This window comes from Astatotilapia calliptera, chromosome 17 (genome assembly GCF_964374335.1).
Source record: "Astatotilapia calliptera chromosome 17, fAstCal68.1, whole genome shotgun sequence".
NCBI classification, from domain to species: Eukaryota; Metazoa; Chordata; class Actinopteri; order Cichliformes; family Cichlidae; genus Astatotilapia; species Astatotilapia calliptera.
The window spans coordinates 12,194,430-12,221,232 of record NC_137438.1 but is presented as its reverse complement, the minus strand read 5'-3'; the positions used below and the strand labels follow the sequence as shown (position 1 = coordinate 12,221,232).

The 26,803-nt window shown below is 37.5% G+C and overlaps 1 protein-coding gene across 2 annotated transcripts; it reads right to left on the bottom strand.

Moving 5' to 3' along the window:
- Window positions 1–286: 286 nt before the first annotated feature.
- On the bottom strand, window positions 287–26,218 carry LOC113009310 (regulator of G-protein signaling 8-like). 2 transcript variants are annotated; one of them, XM_026147530.2, is made up of 5 exons: window positions 26,055–26,218; window positions 6,863–6,976; window positions 5,155–5,216; window positions 1,456–1,622; window positions 287–867 (listed from the first exon to the last, which is right to left on the bottom strand). In XM_026147530.2, exons 2-5 carry the CDS (start codon window positions 6,961–6,963, stop codon window positions 673–675), a joined length of 525 nt encoding a protein of 174 aa, XP_026003315.1. In that variant the 5' UTR covers window positions 6,964–6,976; window positions 26,055–26,218; the 3' UTR covers window positions 287–672. The 2 variants fall into 2 exon arrangements, with proteins under 2 accessions (XP_026003315.1, XP_026003316.1); XM_026147531.2 differs by having other exon boundaries at window positions 6,863–6,972; window positions 26,055–26,193.
- Between the last annotated feature and the right edge of the window lie 585 nt (window positions 26,219–26,803).

Here is a 26,803-nt window from a genome sequence, read left to right as displayed (position 1 = left end):
CAGATATGTTCTTGGTCATAATCCAACTACTTGCTGTGATATGAAGTTTGGTGTCTGGTCTCTCAAGTCTAAGGACCATTGTGAAATCACAGGTTCACAGTTGGTCACAACTGTACTTCCATGTAGTGATCAAGCTGTAACAATCCAGAGGTGCACATGGAGATTACCATAAAGGTTTTCTTTTGCTTTTAGGACTATTTGAACAACTCATTTGATTTCTTTATTGACTGTAAAGTTTCTTTATTACAGAAATGCATATATCAATTCAAACCACCACTTACCAGTCTCTATTTGAGTCTTTTATTTGAGTCTATAGCCTATAATCACATAGTGCATGACTGATATAAAAATAAATAACTTACATAGCTAAAGAACTAACAAAACATAGCAAATATTGTGATAACTATCATTATTGCATGATACTGTACTTTTATTTTGATATTTCAGACAGATTGCTCAGCAAACCATTAGCTTATAATCATCCACACTCATTGTATTGTATATTGCAGTCCACAGAGACACGTTTTATCTAGAGGGATTGCATGCATGGAGCTGGTGTTGATAAAGGAAACAGTCAAGCAGGTCACCCCCATCCTTGCAGATTCACAGTATTAAGAGATTTCAAAGGATAAATGATCTACAGTAAAGGTCCAGTTTTATTGCCACTGTTTGTCAAACAGACCTTCGTTGTCCTCGCGCTTGTGCCCTGTTGACTATATCCTGGTACATCTTGGACCTGAGAAACCGTGGGTAGGAGTCTTTCTCCATGAGGCTGTAGATTTTACCTTGGACTTCATTGAGGCTGGCTGGGGTGGGATCCGCCAGGCTCTGCTTAGTCTTCTCCCTGGTACGGTAGTCAATGTTAATCTGCCAGGACAAAGAGAGGAAAGAATAATTTTGAAGAAAAGAGTCATTTACTTTCATTAATGTAATAGTCAGTTTGTTAATTTGTCATAATGAATAATAAAATGTCCCCCTTAACTACATGCATGAACCTTCTCTGACGTCTTCTTCTTTTCCTCCTGCCTGGCAGCTCCATATGCAACATCCTTTTCCCAAAATATGCACTATCCATACTCTCCAGTATATGTGCAACCAATCTTGGTCTTATCTCTCTTTGCCTACAAATTTTGTCTACAAACCACTCAACCTGAGTGGTCAGTCCCATCTTGGTCAGTCCCAGTGGACATCTTAGGATCCTCAGCGCTGCCACCTTTAGTGCCAGCTTCTGTCTTTTTGTCAGTGACACTGCCAAACCATCATAGCAGGTCTCACTACCATCTTGTAAATCTTCCCTTTCAGTCTTGCTGCTATCCTTCCTTGTCATACATCACTATCCTGTTACCATGATAAGAATCTTTTAATTTCTTTTGACTGGGTTTATCATGGGTTTAAAGTAGTGAATCATGGGTTTAAAATTAATAGTCAAGTCTGTAGAAAACTGCATTAACTCACCTCTCTTGGTGCCTGAACCTCAACAAACTCCTTAAATATCTTGTTTGCTTTTGACACCAGCTTAGCTGAGCTCTTGATTTTTTTGTAGTCTTCACAGGCCATCCAAAACTCAATATTCTCATCACTGAATTCTGACTTAAGAAATGTCCGGAAAGCTGCCAGCCCATCTGAGAACAAAAAAAAAAAAAAAAAGAATCAAAAAGTTAAAGAATGTAAAATATAAAAACACATAAGACTCACGTTTCTGTACAGCAGCTCATTTTACCCTTTATTATCTTTTGGTGTATGATGAACATAAGCAGGAAATTGTATTATAGTTACAGCATAAATAAATCAGAACAAAATATTCCAACAAAGAGAACACATTTTTGTCAGCCAAGATAAGTGAGTAATTAATGTGCTCCCTGTTGACATTATGAGAAGTGGGGCATGTTTTTCTATGTGCCTGTGTCATGCTGACATGTCATTTCCGCCCTTTCTGCTGTTTACCTCTTAACACAGTGCAATGCAACAATACTGTTTTGATTGGCCTCGAACAGCATATACGCTTACTGTGGTGCTTAAAAATTTGTAAACACATTACAATTTTTTGTTCTACTTACCAACAAAAGCATGAGAAAAAAAATCTTACATTTTTTTTTCCAAAAAAAAGGAGAACTCAATTAAACCAAATGAGACAAAAAGTATCACACTTCATTTATTTGAGGATGACTGACAGAAGAATATGAATATGTTTTCTGTATCATTTGGGACCTCGTTCATCACAAATGAGTGCGAGAACTGGAGCTAAACATTTCCAGTAAAAATCACTGTTGGATATCAACTTAATGGACATTTTGCCATATTTGTCTCTAAACAAGTATAGGATGATGTCAGGTTTTTGCACATGAACTGTTACGTTTAGGTCGTTTTGCAGATTTTTTGTGTTATTTGAAGGTTGTTTGTAGATAAATGAAACAAAAGTAAACCTGTTTTACGTTAAAGATACACGAGCAATCCACTTCTATGGCTATATAAGCACTAACAAGCACATAGGCACAATTCTAGGTTCCTGTTAGACACCATCACCAGACTTCTTACCCCTGCTCAATCTGGTTTTCCTACCATGACTGTGATTTTTATTTTTTATTTTTTTGCTGGTAAGGTCAATGGTATCAGATCACAGTTCAAGCCAGGAACCTTCCAATCTGTCCAAGTGTCTCAGCCCACCCCATTGTCTGAGTTTTATCCTATTTCCATGACAGATCTGCCAGATATAGTTTGCATATGTGCACTTCTTCATGCCCAATTGATATTCGTTGCAAATGAGGTTCTACTTATCACCTCCACCTCCTGTCCATTATCAGCCTGTCTCTATCTTCTGTGTGCATGCCAGATTTCTTTAAAACAGTCACTGTCATCCTTTTGCTTTAAAACCTCTCCCCAGATCCCACCATTTCAGACATTTACAGCCCATTTCGAAACCTCCATCAATTTGCTAAATCCTTAAGAAAGTCGTGGACCATAAGTTACATATTTCTCCTGTCCTAACCCTTTTAGACATTTCTGGTACAGAAACATTAACGTTTTTTTCCTCTCGGTATTTTTTCTCCTAATCTGTTATGCATAAAAAAAGGTATTGCTTGTTATTTTGTTCTAACAAGTCACATATAGCTAACAGTGCCCACAGGTTGAATGCATCCAGATGAAACACACAGTATTCTTTTTAAAGCAAATTAAGGTTAATACCTTATTACAGGAACATCCAGCACTCTGTTCCTATTGATTTAACATCACTTATGTAATCCAAATATGTGTGTGTTTGTATCTACATTTTGTAGTGTGCTGCTCTAATGCTTGGTCAGTGGAAACAGGATGCACAGGTGCATCACGCTCCCTGTGTCTAGGGAAATCCTCTAGTTTGCCTGGGAAACATTATTTTGTTGTGTGTCAAACTGATGTGTTATGTCATAACCTCAATTTTAATGAAGCTGTTCAAGTGAGTATGACTTTTCAAGACTACCATTTGTTAGCCTAGTGTTATGGAGTTCATCACTGAACAAAACTGGGATGCAGCTGTTGCCACCCACCCTTTGGACTCCAACGCTTATTAATTTTTGCAAAAATCTTGTCCAAAACACGCAATAACTACACGCATATTACTGACTTGTTAATATTTCAGTGTCTATTAACTGACAGCAATCTTAAAAGTGCAAGTAACACCGTGCAACAAGGATACATTGATTTGGATAGCACTTCAGTTTTGGTGTATGTATGAGAATTATGGTGTGTTTTAAAGTCTTGTTCTTTATTGTCTTTGCTGATGAAATGATGAGGAAACAACAGAGGGAAATATGTGTTTTTTAATCTGCCAGGTTTGTAACTGCTCATAAACCCTGGTATCTTTCACCTGGAAAAGCCCTAAATTGTACCGTATGTAAAGATGAATGAATTTCATATAATTGTACTAAGAACAGAATTCACAGACACAGCTAAAGCATTCACCTAGCATTTCAATTAAAAAACAAAAAAAGAGGGTAACTGTGGATTGACATTTAGTTAGCAAGGACACTAAAAATAAAGATGGTCCTGGGTGAACTTTAAAAAAGTGAAATGATACAATGATGGACACCCTAAACCTTTCCTGTAATCGAACTACTGGGATAATCACGTTATGGTTTTAGACATTCATCATTCACCCAATATCCAGCAGTTCAAGCTCACTCATCTTTGGTTATATTCATGTATAACAAAACAATGATTTTAATTATTTGAGACAATATTTGGCAAATGAATTGGCAAAAAAAGACAAACAAATAGCTAGTTATAACCTCATGTGTTTCTTTATCAACATTTTTTTTTTATAGTATTTCTCTCACCTTGCTACAGATACTGACACATTATTGCCACAATCATTGGTCATATAACTGGACAGGTATACAGTGTTTTTATTACCATTTTTAGGGAAGCATATGTTGTAAATTGTGTGCTTGATCTATGTACATGTATGCATACGTACAATAAGGAAGACAAAGCTGTCAGCTCATCAAATGTTACTTGGGGGTCAACAGTCCCAAAGGTATCATTAAACTCATCCAGTACTAGTTGACTGACCCAAGATTTTGAGTTGTTCCAGGAAACGTGGATAGGACCTCAATCAGCCTAGATTAAATATTCACTTCCTACAAACGACGATTGATTTCTATATCAGTAAAAAAAAATTTATTTGACCTTTGAGGTTCAGCAAGACACGAGCATCCTAATTGTAGGAGGAAAATGTTCGAATTTGATTTGAGTTGATCCGACTCTCACCAAATGAATGTGCCCTTTACTCTTTTAGTTTAGAGTTTTCTGTCAAAGATGCTACGTCACATGGCTTGTCAGCAGAAAATAAATCCATGACCCATTTGTGCAGACAGACATGTGAGTTGTGAGTGCGTGCTGCTGTCTTTTTGGTCCAAGGGGAAGGTCAAAGACGAGGATGTGACTCATTATGCGGCACGGACTCTTAACAACAAAGAAATGACACACTTGCATAACATGGGCTTGAGAGGAGAACAGTAAAATTTGTTTTTCCTGAGTGAAAAAAGGAACGTATTAACGAAACTGGTAGGGGCTTGTTTACTTCTGTATAAGGTGGCTTTCATTTTCTTGGGGCTGGCTATGAGTGTTCTGTGCAGTATGAACTGTTCCCTCAGAAAATAGAAAGTGTTCACTTACACTTATGAGTGAGGAGGCTATCGAATGATTCAGACCATCGAACAACTTCATCGGTTGATAGTCTGATGGAGAGAAAGACAAAAAGAAGTGCCTCAATTACATGCTAATCAACAACTATGCTTTAATGCATTTTGAGTCCCCTGCAGTGTTTTATATAAATTCTTGAATGGCAACTGAGTTTAATGCATGATTAATTCCTCCTCATACTAATTCTTCTTCTCAAGGCCATAAAATATTTCAAATAACAGGTTACTTTTAAAGATTGGAGGAGACAACAGAGCTACAATTAAATGATTAATGTCTTCCACAGCATGTGCAAAGCAGTCTGAAATATTTTAAAACAATGCCACAAGTTACTTTAGTGAGGATGTGTTAGAACATCTGACAGTGTACCTTTTTTCCAACTGGCCAAAATAATATTTACTTGATTACTACTAGCCTAAGTGCAAAAAGGTCTATGCTAAACAGACAATTATGCTGTACAGTTTGCTCTGTCTGTGCGTTCAGCTCATACAGTTAATGACATTGAGAAAAGATTTTTAAAAAATGGGGTATATATATATATATATATATATATATATATATATATATATATAGATATATAGATATATATATATATGAAGATAAATATGGAACTCAATGTCCATTTATATGCAGCAACATGTAAGTAAGTAATCTATATATGATTAAGGGACTGTGTGTTTCATTGTCAAAAGAATAAAAATCATAAAAAGTGGCATGCAAGATTAAATTCAATGAAATACTTTGTAAGCAGATCTATAAAAGAGGACTTTTTCATTTCCACCATGAATCTGTATTTACATGCATTATGGTGAACCTGTACATATGAGTAACATGCACCTGACAAAGAAATTTCTTGGACATGCTTTAAAAAAAGACTGGAAGGTTGGCTAGATCAATTCACACGGCTTGAAATGCCATCGCCTAACATACATTTAGAAGGTTACTGATCCAACATTAAAGTTTTGATGTAACCCCAAAGTACAGTAAGCTTGACTTCATAATATGTCATATGATATAATGTAATTTCGAGGCCGTAAACACAATTTGGAAATACCAAAAATGGTTATATTTAACATTATATAATATTATTATATTATTTTGATATATTACATGTCATTGTGGTGAAATTAAACTTACCAAAGACAATGTTATAAAATGCTATACATGCTATAAATTTCAGCCAGTTGATAGGTGGGTGTTAGGCAATATGATGATATCATAATATCTGATATAGATAAGAATCAGACAGTTTCGAAGCCTAAAGTGCATTTGTTTGCCAACTTAGGTTGGGCAGACAAACAAACAATGGTTTAGTGCAGCAGTAACATTCATACAGTCATTACAGCGGGACATGCACCGCTGAAGTTATCTCCTCTAGTAAATGCCAAGGGTGATTCTTGCAAATATGTTATGACTTAGGACTTGCATTAATAATAATAACTATAATAATAAAAATAATACTTGTGTCATTCTCAGAATATATAATACTTTTGCCGACATACTGCTCAAATGGAAAGCAATAAATTACATTCATATCACCTCAAATTAAAGAAAGTCTTAAAGGCAACTTTTCCTTGAAAGGTCTGATAATTCTAATTATTTCACACAACAACAGGTCAAGCACAAAAATAATTTGTAGTCTTATAAAACCAGCACAGGAAGGCTTGTTTTCTGGCAAACTCACTTCAGACACCTGGCTGTGGTTTCGTGGGCTGGAGGCAGGAATTCTGAGAAGTCATTGTAGGAGTCAGATTTGTGGGACAGGCAGCCTAGTCTGGTCTTCATGGTGCAAATCTTGCTGAAAAAGAACACAGTATTTAATGGTTTTCAACATTTATTTTTTAAATCATGAAAACTGACTTTTGCATCATTTTCCATATTGTCTTGGTACTTTGCAAGAGTCGCCACTTTATGTAACACTACCTGCATCAGGACTGAACCTGTGCTCCAAAATCATTCACAGCACTTTAACCACAACACAACTCCAACCTTCTCCACTGGACCCCCTCCCCCCAACCCCTTTTTGCTTTTCCCTGTGCCATGCTATTTATAATATACCAGAAACAGCTCTGCTATCAAGAACCTTGCTCTTACATAGTTGCTGTTGCCAAGGTGGCTAATCATATGTTTTGTCTTTGCGTAATTGGGCTGTTCCTTCAGATGATGTATTTATGTTCTCAAATGTTGATGGATGGCCTGCTGAATAAGCTGATCATAAAGAAACAAGATGCAGGCCAACTGAATCCAAAAGACAGGACTAAACATGGACAACAGGTGCAACTCCATATGCAATGGCTCTGCCTCATTCAGAATGAAGCTTCAAACATCACTGATACCCAACTTCCCTTCCTGAGAAGGTGTTTTGGTGTGGCTGTATAATGCACGTAATGCAAAGTTTAAAATGATTTTCACAGAGTGTGAAAAGTAAAGATTTTTCATTTTTCAATTTTTCTGATCATTTTACCTGCACTATAGATAATAAAACAAATAAAAAATTTATTTTTGCCGCTATTCTGCTCATCATCTTATTTATTACCATTAAACCAATCACAGTGATAGAACTCCCACCCAATAGCTAGGCTTATTTGTGATTTCTCTATAAATGTATCATGTTTATAGTATTTAGATGACCATTCAACATGTGGGGAGTCTTTAAAAGCCCCACTGTGTATTAACACTCACCCCACCCCCATCGCCCACACCCAACCCCCAACAAAAGAAAAAAACAGCATCTCTCATGGACCACACTGAAACAAACCATATCTCCATCTCTCATCACAGTCTGTCCTGTTTCATTTGTACACTGCTGCTGCCATGTACAATTTGTCACTGTTCTGCCTCTGGGACAGATGGGTCACTCCAGATGGGGCATGGTTATTAAGATGCTGTTTTTTAAAAGTAAGTCTATACGGATAGTCTCAATAAACTGTTATTAAGTCTCAGTGTTGTCATTAGTACTACTTACTTCCTTACGTAATTTTAACTGTAAAATGCTACTGTGCTTAAATACTGTGTATTTAAATCCAGTGATGTCTGTCATCACTGAGGAAAAGACGTACCCTAACTAATAATTCTATGCTATATTTATTATATATTATATATTTGTGTAATTTGGCTTTCACCATGTCTTGATATTGTAGATCATTCATTAAATTTCAGATTTTAATTTTCATAAAATACTTAGTTTGCTAACTGGAAAAAAGCTAAACTAGTTATCTATCAGTTGTTATACATTACATGAACAAAAATACTGAGCTACCTACACGTTACACCTGGAGAAGCTGCTCTGCCGTGGAAGCTCATACTACGAAGCTCCCAGCACACAGTTTTTGTCCCGATGTGAATGCCAAGAGGAGTTTTGGAGAAACATTGGTGACTTTATGTGGCTTTTTTTCTTGGTGACTGAGTTGTTGTCGTTGGTAAACACTTCCACTTCCACACATACATTTGAGCATGGAACACACAAATGGACTTATTGTTTGCAAATACAGACTCAGTGACTAGGCTCTTGATTCTATTCAACTGTGGCACCTTTGTGACTGAAAAACCTTGAATCCAAAGATAAAGAGGTGCGGAAAAGTATCATTGTCCCTACCGTCTTTGACACTTTACCAGATGACTGCATGACTTTTGTTTTATCTGTAATAAAAGCCAAATAAAGTCACTCTTTGTTTGTTTCCAGTCTTTCAGCTGATCTACGGTAAACAGCTGCTGACAGTAGCACGTATTTGGGTAAAGATTTGTCTTGTCCACTCACTTTGTTGCAGTGTTACATCTACAGGATGTTTGCTTGGCTTTGGTGATAGTCCTGGTTTGTAAACATTTCCAGATTGGGCTACTTTATTAGACACTGTTGAGCTTTAGAATGACTCAAGCAGCTTGTGTCTCCATCCTTCTTTCCATTGTAGTTGTCCATCCATCATAAAAAGCCATTATCCCAGTTTAGTGTCCCTTTTTCTTCGATGATATCAGTGCAGCAGAGGAGTTGGAGCACTGGATTGTTTTGATGTTTGGACCTTGAAGTGGGAACATTGCATGAAATGTACTGTTTATTAGCTGACCGAAATCCATTTGCTGGACATAATGGGCTTCGTCCACCACATGAATTCCAAAGCTCTTTAAAATATCACTTTTTGTTTTCCATCTATCCACTCCTGGGTGTTTTGAGGGGTTGCATGCATGTAAGAGAGTGTACGTTCACTTATGTTTGGGCTGCACTAATGCAGAAGGTTTGTGGTATTGCTATTTAATGAAATTTGTTCAGCACTCTGCCATTAAGTGGAAGAGGTAAGCCAGTGAAATAAATCTATGTTCACAGAGGAGAACATGAGGTTACAAAACAATCAATGAAACCTAGAAGATTGCGCACTGACAGATTTGTTTGGGTTTCAGTTAAGAGTTAATGCTCTGTCAAAAACCTTTTCTATTCATCAAACGTAAATCTAAATAAAGAATGTAGGCGGGTTGTTTCAGATGCACTGCAGATGTGATGCAGCTTGCCCCAGAAACGCCCAAGTTATATATCGGATGTTATATATAAAACAAATCCACTCAACTAGAAAGGCAGCTTATGTGTCATCTATATGAGTCATAATCTCAAGGTGCACTTAACACAAGGTATTATTGAAAATTCATTTTCAGAGAGGAAAGCTAAAATAATAGGCAGGGATATTTTAAACATGATAGACTATGTATAGACTTGTAGTTAAGTAAAGATCACTAGTGAGGGCTGAGTTGTGCGTCAGTAGTTAGGAACATTTAAAAAAAAGACTGATGTTAGAATGAAACAAATATAGCAATAACACCAGAAAGATTAAACTTTAAAATATCACATGACAAATTTGTAATGTCATTTTTTAAATCAAAATTGTCAAATTTAGTGGCTGTTAAGCAGCTTTTACACACAATTTCCCCCACAAGATGATGCAACGCTTTAAACCTATTAACATCCACCAGATTGCTGCCGATTCCTCTGATGCAGTAGGAGCATTTGGTCTCATTAAGCTAAAGAAACATAGTTTCAGATACTTAAACATACTTCCCTTTAAGCTCTCTTACATGTGTTTTGGCCTCGCAGTTCTTCACTTGTAGGATTTTGATTTGGATCTGCCATATAGGTGAAGATTTCATAAGAGTTGATGTGTATATAAGCAACCAATTGAAATATATGAGCTTAAGTGTTCAATGGTAATAGGATTGGTAAATTCCATCACCTGGATGGAAATGTACATGTGTCAAGTAGCCTTAAATCAGGTGTGGAACACGGAAACATAGATCTATACATTGCAGAAGGTGCTAACTTTTTTTTTTATCACTGAAGTAATGTAATCACCAAATCCATTTACTTGTGTATATGTTTGATTCAAACCCGTTTTCAGTTCCAAGCTGAAATGAAAGCATAATGTATTTCTATTTAGTACTGTCTGTTATTAAATTCAATTTGGTAATACTTATTCATATTCAGCAACATAGTCATTTCTATTCCATTTTAATTTTGACTTACATTATTAAAAAGCTTAGCTTTGTCTCATATTTTCTTGGCTTAAAAGAATAACCAGGCTGTTTCTTTGAGATTAAAATCAAATGTTTTTCACATTTTATTTAATTCTATTAGTGGCAGAGGGCGTGCACAGGGCATTTAGGTGTGTGGAAACAGCAAAAGGTAATGCACATGCTTTCCTACATGAATAATAAAACAATAGTGTTTATAAGCTCCTCTTTTACAAATATTATATTTGCCAAGCAGTTTGTGGCAATAAATATCTAACGTAATCAGCTGCTTCTTCAATAAATTTCAATAAATGCTGCAAGTAAACCCCAAATCCACTTGCTGCAGGTGCTGTAAAGTAAGAGACCTTCTAGCCAGCAGAGCAAACGGTGCACTGCAGTCAACAGAGTCGTGTTTGCAGTGATGAACTTTTCAAATGTAGTAGCATGGCCTACTAGTAAATCACAAAAGTGTTGTTCACTCAAACAGGTGATTAAAAAAAGGAAATGAGTGAACATCCTTAGGTGTCAATTAATAATAGTAGTAATTAATTAATAATAGTCTGTGAGTGAATTTTACAAAAGCAGTATAAAAGTGAGAAAACTGAGAAGGGTGCACTTAGCAGACATAAACAATGACGCAAAGCTGCAAGACTCACAACAAATCTCACTTAAAATGCTCTCCAAGAGAATGAAGACTAGTTAGAGAATTGATTGGGATTCAATCCATTTTAGTGGTGCACAAGAAACCAGAGGTTAGAGCACAAATGGGGAGTGTCGACATTACTTATTTGCTACTTTACTTAACATAATTTGTAGAAACCAAGCTATGCTTTTAAATGGCACTTCCTGCAAAACAGTGCAGTCATTTAATCATCCCCTTTATGATCAGTGAAAATGAAAGGTTATTTCATGCAGATTGCATAATATATTGAACATATTGCCTTTAGATCGCAATTAGTGATTTAAATTGAAACGCATCTGGTCATGAATTCATGTTTGGCAATAATACTCGAGCATTTAAATTTGAAATACTGGCACGTTAGGCAGCAGCTTTCATCCATTAGAAACTATGCATTATAGTTAGATTTTGTTTGTGTGCCCGTGCCATTCTTTAGCAGGCAGAGGCCATCAAGTGAAATTGATAAGGAGAGACATTTATATATTGATAAGCTTGTTTGGTGAGTGACAAAATTGTCAGTATCATGGCAACAGATGCCCTCCTCCTGTCTTTTCTCCCTGCCTCTTCTTTGTTCAGACAAATCTGTATGTCCGTGGCTGCTGTGAAGTACATTCTTCATCTGCAGTATGATGCAGACACGTGCTGCTGCTACCACTGAGCTATTTATAAAAACCCCTGACAAATCCGTGTAGTCAGGGGGAAGCAGTGCATGTTCTATTCAGCCATGCAGCAAGGCTGGCTCCTGGAGGAAGGAGGCTAAAAACAGCAACAGCGCTCGAATGCCTCGGATACACACAAGTACGCCTCGTGAATCTAAAAGTACAGGAAGCATCCGCTAGACTTCCAGTGTCTGAGTTCCCTGGTGGGGTTGGTGGATTAAGATGTTAAAATGTAGATCATGGAAGCTGCGACTGTGTGTGTGTATGTATATGAATATTCTTTGATGTTACCTAACTTGGTGCAATGCAGGTTTTAAGACGTCTCTCCATGTCCTCATTTTTGCATGCCGACAAGAAACACTCTGCAGTTCTATACACTGTATGTGTGTAGTATCAGCTTTTCAACAAATCCTGTAAAAAGGGATTAGATTGATGTACATATAGCATATTCATCCAAAGATTTTCTACTAGTCAGCATGCTGGTGTATATTGGTAAAATGCATTTATTTGGTGCTAAGGAGAGGGACCGTATTGATTAAAAAATTTATGTTGTACTATTCTATACACTGCATGACCGCGTAGGGTACATGTACAGGGCCCTGGTGACTATGTCGGCAGTGACGCTGCGTTGACGTTAAAAGCAGAGGGCATGCGTGTCAGGTCATCTCTCAAGTTAAGAGAAGATAATCTTATGCACAGGTCACATCCCTGCTCTTGTTCCTGTTGAGTGCCAGTAAAAATAGCAGCCTGTCAAGTTAAAGTTTTATACATTGCTCTTACATTTTCTTCCTGCTTCCGAGCCCATCTCACAGCATACGTCATACTGTTTCGGCACTCTGTTTTGCTAAAAGACACTCACACTTTATTCCAACATTTATATGTTTCCCATTATTGTAAAGTTATTGTTTTCCACCATAGGTTTGTCTCTTCTTGATTGCCACTACTGCTATTCTGCTTCTACTTCTACTTTTAGAAGTACTCTAAAAATTGAAAATAAAAACTCTAGAAATCCTACAATACTGTGTCACCTCTCCAAAGCCAGACATCCATCTAACAACCCATGCATCCATCCATACTCGACTGCTTATCCAACTAGGGTGTTGAATTTATCTGAAAGTGTGGTCTCCATGTCTACCATCATGGACAGGTTACCAATGCCTAAAACGCTACCCTGAATATCAAATGTTTAGTTTAATTAAAAAAAAAAAAAATCAAAGCTCATAATAAGAGCTAAGAGGATTAAAATAAGTAATTATTTTGAAAATATGTCTCATTTTGAAAATATATTTTCAAAAATATATTCATTCAAAAACACTTTAAATAAACTCTTTTAAATAAGAGCCTTAAAAGAAAAAATAAGACAATCATATAAACTAACGTAAAATGTGTAACAACATTAACTCCCAATGCTTTGTAGAGCTCACATTGTGTGACAGGTAATTCCAGTTCCAGTAAGAGCTGTCTATCTTGCCATTAAATTAAAGAAACAACTCTGAATATGTCACTGTCTAGGTCACACATAACACTGATTGGAATAATGAGGAACTGTTTCACTTTTAGCAGGGTGACTCAGCCTTCCCACTATTTGTTAGTATTATATAAAACCCTTTAAACCCCAGACCATGTTAGATGTCAGTAAAATGGTCTTGGTTTCTCTCTCACTCTCAAAAACTTCAATAAACCTTATTATGAGGGGAACTCTTACACTGATTACTTAGGACATGACACTTGTTAAGGTTGTTCCTGAGTGGTTCATGTGCCAAAATAACCAGCTGCTGTAGTTCTATTTTTGTAAATTATATAATATGGACACTTTTTGCTCCTCGGCTCAGTCTGTTGTGTATAGTCATGTCCATAATAGAGCCATCCTTTAAAAACAATGATTTTGCAGTGTCTGTAATACTGTCATTAATAATCATCATAAAGAAAAGCATTTGAAAAATATATAGTTATTATTATATGCCTATTTTATCTGATATTTATATTACATAAACAATATATTATGCAATGTTACTTATGCTATTATTTTTTCACTCATAAAAAAATCTTAGTTCTTTGTCTCAGTATCACCACATCACAATATCATTTGAGTACTTCACATCCACACAGGAACTGGCATTCACACATCTTTTAATTAATGGATCTATGAGTTGCTTAATTACTCCACTCACTCACTGTCAGCCTTACACTCGCTCTTTTTCACACAAGAAAAGTGTACAGTTGCTTATGTTATCCCTGCAGAACCACTTATGCATCCTGGCTGATTTGCTTCTGTGGCACTGTGTCACCTTGATGTGCGGACCTCAAAAATACTCTTTGACGATTCAGCAAGTTCTTCTGGACCAAGTATGGCAAGAAAAATCACACAGAATCTTTTTATGTACATACATTTAGTACATAGATAGAAGGAGAAATGCTACTGGAGTGCTAATATTATGCTTAAATTTTTAGTGAAGAAATAACAAAAGAAAGTATTTTCTTTTGTCATTCAAATCCCCAAAGTACTAGAAAACTCTCAAATATTGGCTAGTCTGCTGCCAAATGTCACAATCAAAGTGCGATTGTTTGTCTAGCTCTACTCTCCATTCATTACATAAGCCTGTTTTTGCTGTTTTCGGGCTAATTAAGATGCACTGTGACTCAGATGACAAGTTATAAGGGTGACTGCTCGGCAGTTCAGCTTTGGCAAGTCCATCCATGTCCGTTCCCTCTCTGCTGCAAACTTGTCAGATTTGATACTTGAGTCACAGTAGCACAGCTGTGGTCTTGCACTTGTGCCTTCGCCTGTGTGCATTTGTGTACACTTGGCCACGAGAGCGGAAAACCGACTGCCCACAGAAGTATGTGTCAGACCATCTGATGTGTTGCCACCTTTAGCAACAACAGAAAGAGAAATCATGGCCGATTTCCGTTTTATTACTGGTCTCAGGACAGGCCAACATGCATTGCCCTGAAGAACTGTTAGCTGCCATTCTGTTCCAGAAATGTCTGCAGACTAGATTCTTTCTGTTGTCAGAATTGAAAGCCAGTTCAACAAAAAAATGAATAGGTGATAATCAAAGTGTTAAAGAGAAAATAAGGACTGTTTTCTGATATAGAGTTAAGTCTATATATGTTTGGACACTGAAAAAAGTTTAGTTTTTTTAACTGGTTACAGAAACATATTTGGCCTGGAGTTGCTTTGAGGTGTGGTGTATATTTTGCTATGGACAGACAACATTCAGTCAAAGGAGGTCCCCATGCAGGTGAAAAAAGCCACCCTTAGGCTACAAAAATTGAGAGAAATTGCTACAATAGTAGGAGTGGCCAAATCTACAATTTGGTACATCCTGTGAAAGAATGAAAGCACTGGTGAACTCGGCAATGCAAAAAGACCTGGATGTCCACAGAAGACAACAGTGGTGAATGATCACAGAAGTGAACAACACTCTGAAGGAGTATCTACCAAGCCTACCATAAAGAAAAGATGGCATGAAAGTAAATACAGAGAGTTCACTGCAAGGTGCAAGTCACTCATTTCATTTTATTCATTTATAAAGCACATTTAATAACAACAGGGCATTGACCAAAAAGCTGTACAACATAACAATTAAACAGTGACATTAACAACAACAACTGATAAAAATTAAAAACAGATTAGGATAAAAGAATTGGTAACTCTCCTACTGTTTCGAAAGCCAGAGTAAAAAAATATGTTTTAAGATGCGATTTAAAAAGAGTAACAGTTGGGGCCTTTCTAATGTGGAGAGGTAGATCGTTCCACATTTTCGGTGCCACAACTGCAAATGCCCGATCTCCTCTATGAGCCATCCTAGACTTATGTAAAGTAAGGAGCAGTGTTGGGGAGTAACGGAATACATGTACCGCCGTTACGTATTTAAAATACAAAATATGAGTAACTGTATTCCGTTACAGTTACCGTTTAAAAAGGTGGTATTCAGAATACAGTTACTTTGTTGAAATAAATGGATTACACTGCGGTACTTGTTTCATTTTGTCGCGGGTCAGGACTGTTTGGGTTTTGTTTGACAGCTACATTCTGTTGTTCCAGGTGGCAGCGTTACGGTTGCCATGGTTACAGGGCGACGCTCTCTCTCTCTCTCTCTGCGACTGTGTGTTTCCTGGGTGAGAGAGCACCTTTTCGTTGTTGTTGTTGTTGTGCTAAGCTAACAGGCAGAATGCTACAAGCATAGCTCTAAAGAATGTAGCATCATGGGCAGTGTAGTCCGTGTTGCAGGGAGAATGGACTGCCATACACGTTATGTGTCTGTGAGCGCGAGGAGGGAGAAAAAGGGGAGTGGAAAGGTACGAGTTGTCATCAAGCAAAAACGGGAGCTGGAAGCATGTAAATATAATAATAACCACTGCAGCCAAGAAGAGTGCCTGACGAGCCCAGTTGTAAGTAAGCTATTAAGACTCGACTGTACACCGTGTTCGTGTTTTCCTCTGAAAACAATAAGTTCCGTTGGAGCAGCCTTTCAACGCCTCTCTCTGTCTCTCGCAATAAAAGTTGACCCAGACAACAAAGTAAAGCTATTTTTCGGCTATGAGCCGACAGGGACCCCGCCGTATTAGTCAGAGGTCCCTTTACTACAGTTCGGAGTCACGGACCTTCAGTAATAGTAATAAATCACACAGCAATAGTACATTCACGTTGTTGTAAAAAGCATGATAATATATTAAGTAATCCAAAGTATTCACAATACGTTACTGTCATTGAATAACGTAACGGAATACGTTACAGAATACATTTTGGGGCATGTATTCTATATTCTGTAATGGAATACATTTTAAAAGTAACCTTCCCAACACTGGTAAGGAGTAGGTGATCACTTGATCGAAGGGCTCTAGAGGCTGTATACAGCTGCACAAGGTCAGACAAATAGTCCGGTGCCTGGCCATTTAGCACTTTATAAGTTAAAAGTAAGATTTTGAATTTAATTCTAAAACGCACTGGAAACCAATGAAGGGAAACAAGCACCGGAGTAATATGTTGGTGTTTCTTCACACGAGTCAAAAGGCGAGCTGCAGCATTCTGTACAAGTTGGAGCCGGGCCAAGCTGGACTGACTGACACCCACATACAGTGAATTGCAGTAATCCAGTTGAGATAAAACAAACGCATGAATTGCTCGTTCCAAGTTTCTAAAGGATAGAAAAGATCTCACTTTGGATAGGAGCCTTAATTTAAAAAAGGACCGCTGGACAACTGAATTAATTTGTTTCTCAAATGTAAGTTTGCTATTCAAGAGAACCCCCAGGTTTTTTTACATGTATTTTAACAGCACATGTTACAGTAGGTTACATAAGTCCAAATCTGGGGCATTGAAATTACAGCTTGGTCCAAAAATAATTACCTCTGTTTTTTCCTCGTTGAAGGTAAGAAAGTTTGAGGACATCCAGGTTTTAACTTCGTCGAGACATTTGACTAACGATTCCATGGGCGTAGAGGTGTTTCTATTAAACCGAAGATAAATCTGGGTGTCATCGGCATATGAGTGAAAGCAGATGTTATGTTTCCTAAAGATTAGACCTAGGGGTAACATATAGATTGAAAAAAGAATTGGGCCTAACACGGATCCCTGCGGGACACCACAAGTAAAAGGAGCTGGGGAAGAAATAAAATCATCAAGGCTCACGGAAAAAGTCCTCTTGGAGAGGTACGACCTAAACCATTCCAAGGGGATACCTTTGATGCTCCAAATGGGAGATCAGAATGCTGTGGTCAACAGTATCAAAGGCTGCAGTTAAGTCTAGGAGCAGGAGCACGGCTGGGTCTCCTGAGTCAGTGATTAATAAAATATCATTAAGTATTTTTAAGAGGGCAGTTTCTGTGCTGTGGTGGGTTTTGAAGCCAGACTGGAACTTCTCAAAAATATGATGACTGTTTAGAAAGGATTGTAGCTGCTCAAATACAATCCTTTCTAGCATTTTTGACAGAAACGGTAGCTTGGAGACAGGTCTAAAATTAGCAAAAACAGAAGAATCAAGATTTGGTTTTTTAAGCACTGGCTGCACTACAGCGTGCTTGTATCCAGTTGGTACTACTCCAGAGCTGAGACTGCTATTAAAAATAGTTAAAATGTCAGGACCGACTACCTTAATAATCTTTTTTAGAAAATGGGTTGGGACTCCATCTGAGGGGCAGGATGATGTCTTTATGCTATTGCAAAGCTCTTCTACCTGGTTAAGACATACAGCCTCAAACTGGTCAAAAGCAGCTGAGGAGGTATATGTTAATGAGACATTATACAGCGATGGGATAGATGTAGATCGAAGCCTTTCTATCTTATTAATAAAAAACTGCAAGAATCTATCGCAAGTTTCAATGGAGCTATCTATATGGAAAGTGGGGGAGATATTCAAGACCAATTCAATAACTGAGAAAAGAGTTCGGGGGTTATTAGAGTTGGTCTCAATAATGCTTGCGAGAAACTTAGATTTTTCGGCTTTTACGATGACTTGATATCTAGATAGGCTCTCTCTCAGCAGCAGGAAAGAGACTTGTAACTTTTCTTTTTTCCATTTTCGTTCGGCCTTCCTGCACTGTCGCCTAGCTGATCGAGTTGAGTCGTTTATCCACGGGTCTGAGTAAGCTGTTGATCGCACTGATTTAAATGGAGCGATCTCATCAAGAATAGTCTCATAAGCCTCAAGAATAGAAAGGCTGGATTGGACTTTGCTAAAAATATCTAAAATAAATAAATAAATAAAAAAATCAAACAGCACAGTTCTGGGAAACCATTGTTTGGAAAGATGAAACCAAGATCAGCCTCTACCAGAATGATGGAAAGTATGGAGAAGGCGTGGAACTGCTCATGGTCTAAAGCATATCACGTCATCTGTAAAACACGGTGGAGGCAGTGTGATGGCTTGGACGTGCACTGTGACACTAGTGTTTATTGATAATGTGATAAAGGACAGAAGCAACCGATGGAAAATGTAAAGTGCAAAGAAGTGGAATATTATTGAATGCCCAATTTAGTCACATGATCTTAATCCAACTGAGCATGCATTTTACTTCTTGAAGACTAAACTTCACACATAAAGACCACAAACAAACAGCAGCTGCGGTGAAGGCCTGGCCGAGTATTAAAAAGGAAGAAACCCAGCATCTGGTGACATCCATGAGCTTAAGACTTGCCAGCAAAAGTTTTCAACCAAGCATTAGAAATGGCCAATTTATTTTCAGTTATTTAATTTGTTTTTTTGTTCACATGTGAATTTTGTTCCATTCCATTTTCCGATAACTTTGGTGAATGCTGTTTACAGTAAAGTCTGTTGGATTTTAGGCAGTGTTTCCCACTGTAATTGCATTGTATTGTACTGTGGCATGCTTTTATGCATAACAGCAACTCGAAATGTAGAGGGAATGTAGAGAGGTTGTACAATGGTAAATTAATGAATGAATGAACTGTGAAGGATAGAAGAAAAAAAATATTAAAATACTACAGCAAGTAACTGGGTAGCTGTGTGGACAGCACTAAAAGAGCAGCACAGAAAATGCTCTGCAGTAGAAACGGTACTAAGAAAAAGCATGAGAAAATACAAAACAGGGACAGATGTAAGCAATCCAATGGGCCAAACATACGTTTATGAAATCTAGGTGTGATGTGCGAGTGAATGTGAGTGCGAATGGTTGTCTGTCCCTGTGTGTCGGCCCTGCGACAGACTGGTGACCTCTCCAGCGCCCCCCGCGACCCTGAAAAGAATAAGCGGAAGCGAATGGATGGATGGATGGATGGTTTAATTGTTTTGGGTCCATTTTTCTGATTCTTTTTCTTTCTGTTGGATTCATCATTTTATTATAACTTATTCTATTTATGACTGATAACTTAGACATCGCCATAAAAATGAATGGGTCTATATATAGTCACACCCATAAGCTAAAGTTGCATGTACAGTTGTGTTGATATGTAGCGAACCTTGATGTTGTTGCAAAATCAGCAAAAAAAAGAAAGAAATCCTATTATCTTTTCTTGGTTAGTCAAATAGCTTTAAAACTACAATTATCTGCCCTCTTTTGTGCCTTAAAAAATGTCATATCATTGTTATTATTATTATTCTTTTCTTCCATTTAGAACTTTGTAGTCATGGACTTTTACATCTTCCATCTCAGAAGCAACATTCTAAAAGCAATAATGAGTTCTAAAACTCCTCTCAGGTTTGCTGACCCCTGACCTAGGTGCTTATTATGGGTTCATTAAGTTGATTAAGCTCATGGTAAATCAACCTTATGATTAACAATTAACTTAATCAGATACATTAATAAACCAACTGCAGAGTTTGGTGATACTTTTCTTTGGCAATGTTTTGCTTTATAAGTACAGCTATTAAATATTTTGCATTACATATACAATATTACACACATACAGACACACAGACACTTTCATGCTTTTTTTATACCAAAGTCGACCCCAGCAACAGCTGATGATTAGTTTTCTAAAATTTTCATTTAGTTAATCATGTTCCATAACGCCACAGTTCCTCAGTCCGCCAAGGCCTGCCATGAGAACACCTGAGCTCATTACTCACCTCACGACTCAACCTGGGGTAAGAACTGCCCAGGGGCTTTTCAGTACATAACACCCTGTTACTATTTTCATCTTCCTTTTACTCAAAAAAGTACATTCATGTACGGTCAGATTATTGTCACTTCCCTGCTGCAGGCTTCTCTTTTTTAGTTTATTGTGTAGAAACATAATCTGTGTTCACTTCACAAGCTCCAGCGGATTATAACTTAATCTCAGACAGAATACAAATGTACAGCACTGACCATTTAAGGGCACAGAACATTATCTGTTATTGCAGTTAGTTTAGGATCCTGAAAAAAAAGACCCATCTGTTTTATGAGTGCTACTACACTTTTCATGTCAAGCGAATATATAATGACACGCACAATTTTGGTCACCCCCAGTTTGGTCAAAAGTTCATTGGCTGTGATTGTATATGTAAAGGCTGACCTGAGCAGCACTGCTCTTTTATTTCCATCTTTTACAGTTTCAAAGTAACAAAGAAGGAAGATTGCTTGAAGCAAATGTTTGGGCACACTGCATGGTCTGTACTTAGTAACCGTCCCCCTCACCCCCAGCAAGTATCACAGCTTGTAAACAGTTTTTGTAACAGCCAAGAGTTCTTCTTGTCTGGGGGAATGTTAACCCACTTTTCCTGAAAAGTGCTAGTTATGTGAGAATTTTTGGGCCATCTTGCATGCACTGACCTTTAAAGGTCTATTTTCAGATTTTCAAATCTGATGTGTGGTGTATTGCAAATTAGAGGCTTAGAGAGTTTTGGCACCCCTTTTGCAAACATACTTTTGCTTTTTCCTGCTGAAATATACTATATTTAAATACCTTCCTTTACAGAACTTGTTTGCAAAATGGAACAAGCTTGTTTAGAACTTTACTTGATAGTTCCTAATTTTGTGGCGAGAATGCACAAAGCCTTGATATTTTTCCAAATGTGGCTGAGTGATGGACCAGAACACCACCAACCTGGATTCTCATAAGCTCTTTTACAGTTAACTGGAGAAGCAGTTCTCCAGAAAAGATCTCTCTGTCTTCTGAATCTCCAACCTTGACACCTGTGGGTACTGCTCACTGCTATGTCTTCATTACATTATCAGGTGAGGAAAGGGCTGACTAAAAAGGTTTTACTATCATTGTATAGCCTTATGTCTTTTGGAGTCCAATTCTTACTTAACCTATACAACAAAGACATTAGAAGAGCGGGGTTGCTGATTTCAGTTATAAGCACTTCAATGGCATGCCATTCTTTATTTCTTTGTTTATTTTTTTTAATTTTATAGGACTCTACATGCACTTTTAATGTTTTATGTTGGCAGCTGAAATTAATGTTATGGACTGTCATCACTGAGTTAGATAAAAGCTTCAAAAAAAGATGTCTGAATGTGGTTCAAAGATGGCTGCAGGAGCTGCAAGACAGACTTGTAGAAAGAATTAGTTTGGACTGAGGAGAAACAGAGATGTTCTTTTGGACCAATATTAGAAATGTAGATGATTCATTGTATTATGCACGTTGGAAATAAAGACAGTGATTTACATTGAACAGTCAAATTCTTATTTTTCTATTCCCCTTAAAAAATAAAGTTCCAAGAAGAAAGATGAAGATTCTTGAAAGTTACAAAGAAAGAAGTGAATGTAATGTAATATGAAAACACTGAAATAATTAAAAAGACAATTATTGGTGTGGGTGTCCTACCGTCCTTGCTCAAACATATTAGATATATAGTATGATAGATTGATATTTTGGGGGACTCATCACAGGAACCCTCTTTGGTGTCTCCTAATTTCAAAATTACTCACGTACACTCGTCACCACTTTTGTGCATCAATATGATCAACTTCTAAAGACCTCTACAAGTACAAACTAAAATATTGAGGAGCATTATAATTTCCTTAGCCCAGAATTAGAACAGTGCAGTTCATTGAAGCAGTTTGCTGCTCTGAGGGATAATTCATTCCGATTTTGATGCTGCTGTAGCAAAAGCATTTTGACCGGTGTACATTGGCTATCAGGGATAATGCTAATAGTTAACGTGGCACTAATGGTTTTGTCCACCTAGGTGCTTATTATGGGTTCATTAAGTTGATTAAGCTCATGGTAAATCAACCTTATGATTAACAATAAACTTAATCAGATACATTAATAAACCAACTGCAGAGTTTAGTGATACTTTTCTTTGGCAATGTTTTGCTTTATAAGTACAGCTATTAAATATTTTTGCATTACATATACAATATTACACACATACAGACACACAGACACTTTCATGCTTTTTTATACCAAAGTCGACCCCAGCAACAGCTGATGATTAGTTTTCTGTCAAAGCATTGCTGATCTTGAAATTTTAGGTATTCACACCGACTGTGATAACATGGTATGCCTCTTGAAATCCTTACATTCTGTGCTTTAATAATCTGTTACACATCTTTGCTTTCACCTCCCACAGTTCTCAAGTGACCACTGGGAGCCCTTACCACTGTCACTCACCTCGGGTGTAAAGGGAGGGCAAACAAGGCTGCCCAGTCGTTGGCCAAGTATTTATCTCAGAGCTATGTCAGATTACACTCAAGTAAATCTGCTTGTCACTGGCTGCACAGAACTATTAAAAGCACACGCATGTTTAGGATGATAAGGGCACGGCAATGACTTGCATTAGCTAGTGGAGAACATTTTGCTTAGTGATAAAATTAGAGCTTGTCATCTCCTGTGGGCTAAATCTGAAAATGATGAGATGTGACTAGACTAGAGTTTTTTTTTCTTCTGTTTTTTTCACCACTGTGTCTTTTTTCTCACAGTAGGCTAGTCTAGTGTTTTGTGTTTTGTCTTGCTTTACCTGGGTTCATTGGCCTAAGTGTCAAAACGCTTTGTTCGGTTAACTGCTCACTACTACAGGCTGTAAGCGTGTCTCTTTTTCTCAGCCCGCCGTCAGTCATTTTTGTAATCAGTTTGTTACAGAGACTTATTTTGAATTGTAGAAAATCTGATTCACTCCTAGGCCTCATATTGTGTCTACTAAAAGCATTTCATTTCAGCAGGATTTAAAACTGTGTTTCATACAAATGTAACAAGAATACGCTGACTTCCATTGCTGAGCTACAGTGGTGCACTTGTGGTGACAATGCTAATTTTAAAAAATATGTGATTTTCTTCAATCTTATAAAAAAAGATTACAGTACAACAGAACTGTTAACATGTTCTGCAAAATGCATTATGGTGATTGTACTTTATTTGTAGAGGCAATGTCAGACAATCATACAATAACATAAAACTAATGTGTTAAGTCAAATAATCTTTTATGGGAAATGTAATGCCAAGGGATTAGGCCTTTTTTTTCTTCTTTTTTTGTGACAACTGGCAGCTGGGACAGGCACAGAACATGAGGACAGAGAGCAAAGAGAATGAAACGTGACAGAATTCCCTCACTGGAATTGAACTGGGTACATTGCATAATGCTGACCTTAAATCACTGGTGCACAGGGACACAATTCTGGCATATGCTCTATCGACACAACAGTGTTGTACAAATACGAATACATTGATTAGTGTGTAATAACATCTTCCCAAAAAACTTCTTCATCCTCATACACTTGAAAATAATCCATTAAAAATACCTAAGAGCAGGCATTTGTGAAAGTCAACATGTTGCCCCGCCCATCTTGAATACAGTGACTGCAATACAGTGATGGGCACTGGAACTCTGTCTAATCACATTGTATCCAAATAACAACAGACTGGACACATACTGTAAGTAGTTCTTATAGGCATTTGTGTGGCATGAAGGCAAATTTTAATTCATGCCTGCACTTTCTGACTCAGGATATGAAGGCTCATACCTATGATGAATTGGAACCTCTTCTTAAATGATGAAACAAAGAAGCAAAAACGTGAAGCCAGAGGATCTACATAAAGCATTATCCTCTTCCTTCTCATCTGAAACTTCATATCCTGAACTGAATTCAGGACTCTAACACATAAAAACATGCATAAACGTACTCATTTATTATTACTGTCAAAATTAGGTATTGTCAGCAGATTAGACATGTGACCCACCTGTCACTGAACAGCTGACAAGGACAAAAAACACAAAACAAAACAGAACAACAACAGCAACTGGTTATAAGCTAACGTGTTAGCTAATTTTAGCCAGTGTGCTAAAAATTAGTTTTTCCCTCTGATAAACAGTTTCATTACATTTTCACATAGTATGTAACTTATTAGTTAAGTGTTCCTTCAAGAACATTAACAACAAAGTTTCACTAACTAAGGGTAATAGAATCTCCTTCCCCACCCAACATATTGACACTGCAAACATACTGATACATTGCAAACATAGTGGCCTACACCCACTACAGAAAAACTGGAGGCAGAGTTGATTGTCCTATACCGGCCACAAGGATAATGCACTTTAGTTAGGAGCAATAAGCTAACAGAATTCAGTTGACTGCAATTTGCAATACACTGACATCTTTTGGTGAGATTTTACACAGTGTACCTTTACTACTATTACTACTGCCCAAAAAACACTCACGGTAGCATCGTTAAAACTGACTAATCTAAACTTTACTAGTGCTGTCAGCGTTAATCTCGTTAAAATAACGTTAAATTGTTTGCCCCATTCCCAACAAACTGCATGTGTTTGCACATTTTTCAGTGACATTTTGCACATTTTTTGATTGAAATGACTAAAAGCATTTCTACTGGGGGTTAATGTTCTTTTTTTTTTTTTTACTTTGCCCATCCAGAGTCTAGAACCACCACTGACAGGATGTGAAGCCTCCCTTCCAATGTAGAGATCCTACTATTAAAAAAGATTATCAGTATGACTCTCAGAAAATAGGGTTTCCTCGTCAAGTACAAGTAAAAATGGCTAAAGGTTCACAGAGGAAAATGATAGAAATTTAAAAAAAAGAAGTCATTCCATATTTTAGGGGGAATTGACCCTTTGTTAATAAAATCAATGGCTGAAAAAAGGTAATAAGGATTAAAAGGAGTTTAGGAAGGTTCAGGATGCAGCCTCACCCTCAGATGCCACTTGTGTAGACTTCAAAACCCTTCTCCGTTATTGATAGCAGTGCTAAGTGACATTTACTGGACTGAAAAGCCCTCAGAGCTACCAGAATCAAGGGAGGGAAAGTGGGAGGGTGTGAACTGATTTTCAGGAGTGCTTACAGGAAACGGAATTGAAAGCATGTGAAAATAAGAAAACACTTAGGAAGACATTTAGACTGGCAGTGTACACAAACACTCCTTAAAATTAGCTGCATGACACTGATGTTCATAACTTCAATTACTCTCCCATAATAGTTTCATTAGTGTTTCCAATATTAGCCCCAAAGACGTCATATCACTTAGACAACAGTGTTCTCCCTGATTTACTAGTAAGCCTCCATTCAAAGCTACACATAATAATCCGTGCTGTGAACCATCAAGAATAACAAAGACCTACATAATGCCTGGAGCTCAGTGTCTACAACAGAATTACATAACACTCTGTCACCCAATAGATTAATATGGATCCTTTACCTTGAGTCCGGTGTGAGAGAGCAGCTGGACTCTTTCTCCCCCTCTTTTTTATCACTGCCTATCCCCAACGTGCCTTTTGGCTGAACGCAGCCTCCGTCTAGCCAATGCTGTTGTGTATTTGTTTGAAACTGTACTGCTCAGCACTGAAGATATCTAGTGTTTCTGATGCCAGTGAGTGGGAGCTACATGCGGCATGCTCATTGGTGTGAAATTATGAGGTGGGGGGGAGAGAGCAGCTGAGATGGATGGAGGCAGAGAGTGGGGCTGGAAACAGAGAGAGAGTCGTAGGGGAGGAGAGCTTTGTTTTCATGGGGAAATCTCCAAGGACAGCCCAGAGCACATCTGTGGAGAGGAGAGGTGCTGTTCGGTGATGTCAGTGAGGTTGCATTTGAAAAGATGGGAACGTAAATGTAGCACAGGAATACAGCTGTGCGTGGCTACTGATGCCTAAGGTTGACTACCCAAAATTCTCAAGAGGAAACTAAAACTGTTTGTTTGAAATTAACACTCTAAGAACTGTTGAAATTGGTTTGATTGTGAGATATTTTAGGACATTAGGGCGATAGCAACAGAATTATCATTCAATCATTTAATTTTTTTTTTGTAATTTTCTTACAGTTTTCTCTCACTTTTTCTGGCCAGGAAACTGCATATGAAATTCAACCATTTTAATATAGCGTTTAATACTTGCCTAAGCCTCTGTGATTAATAAAGCATTTTGATGCTGATTTACATGATCAGCATAAAAG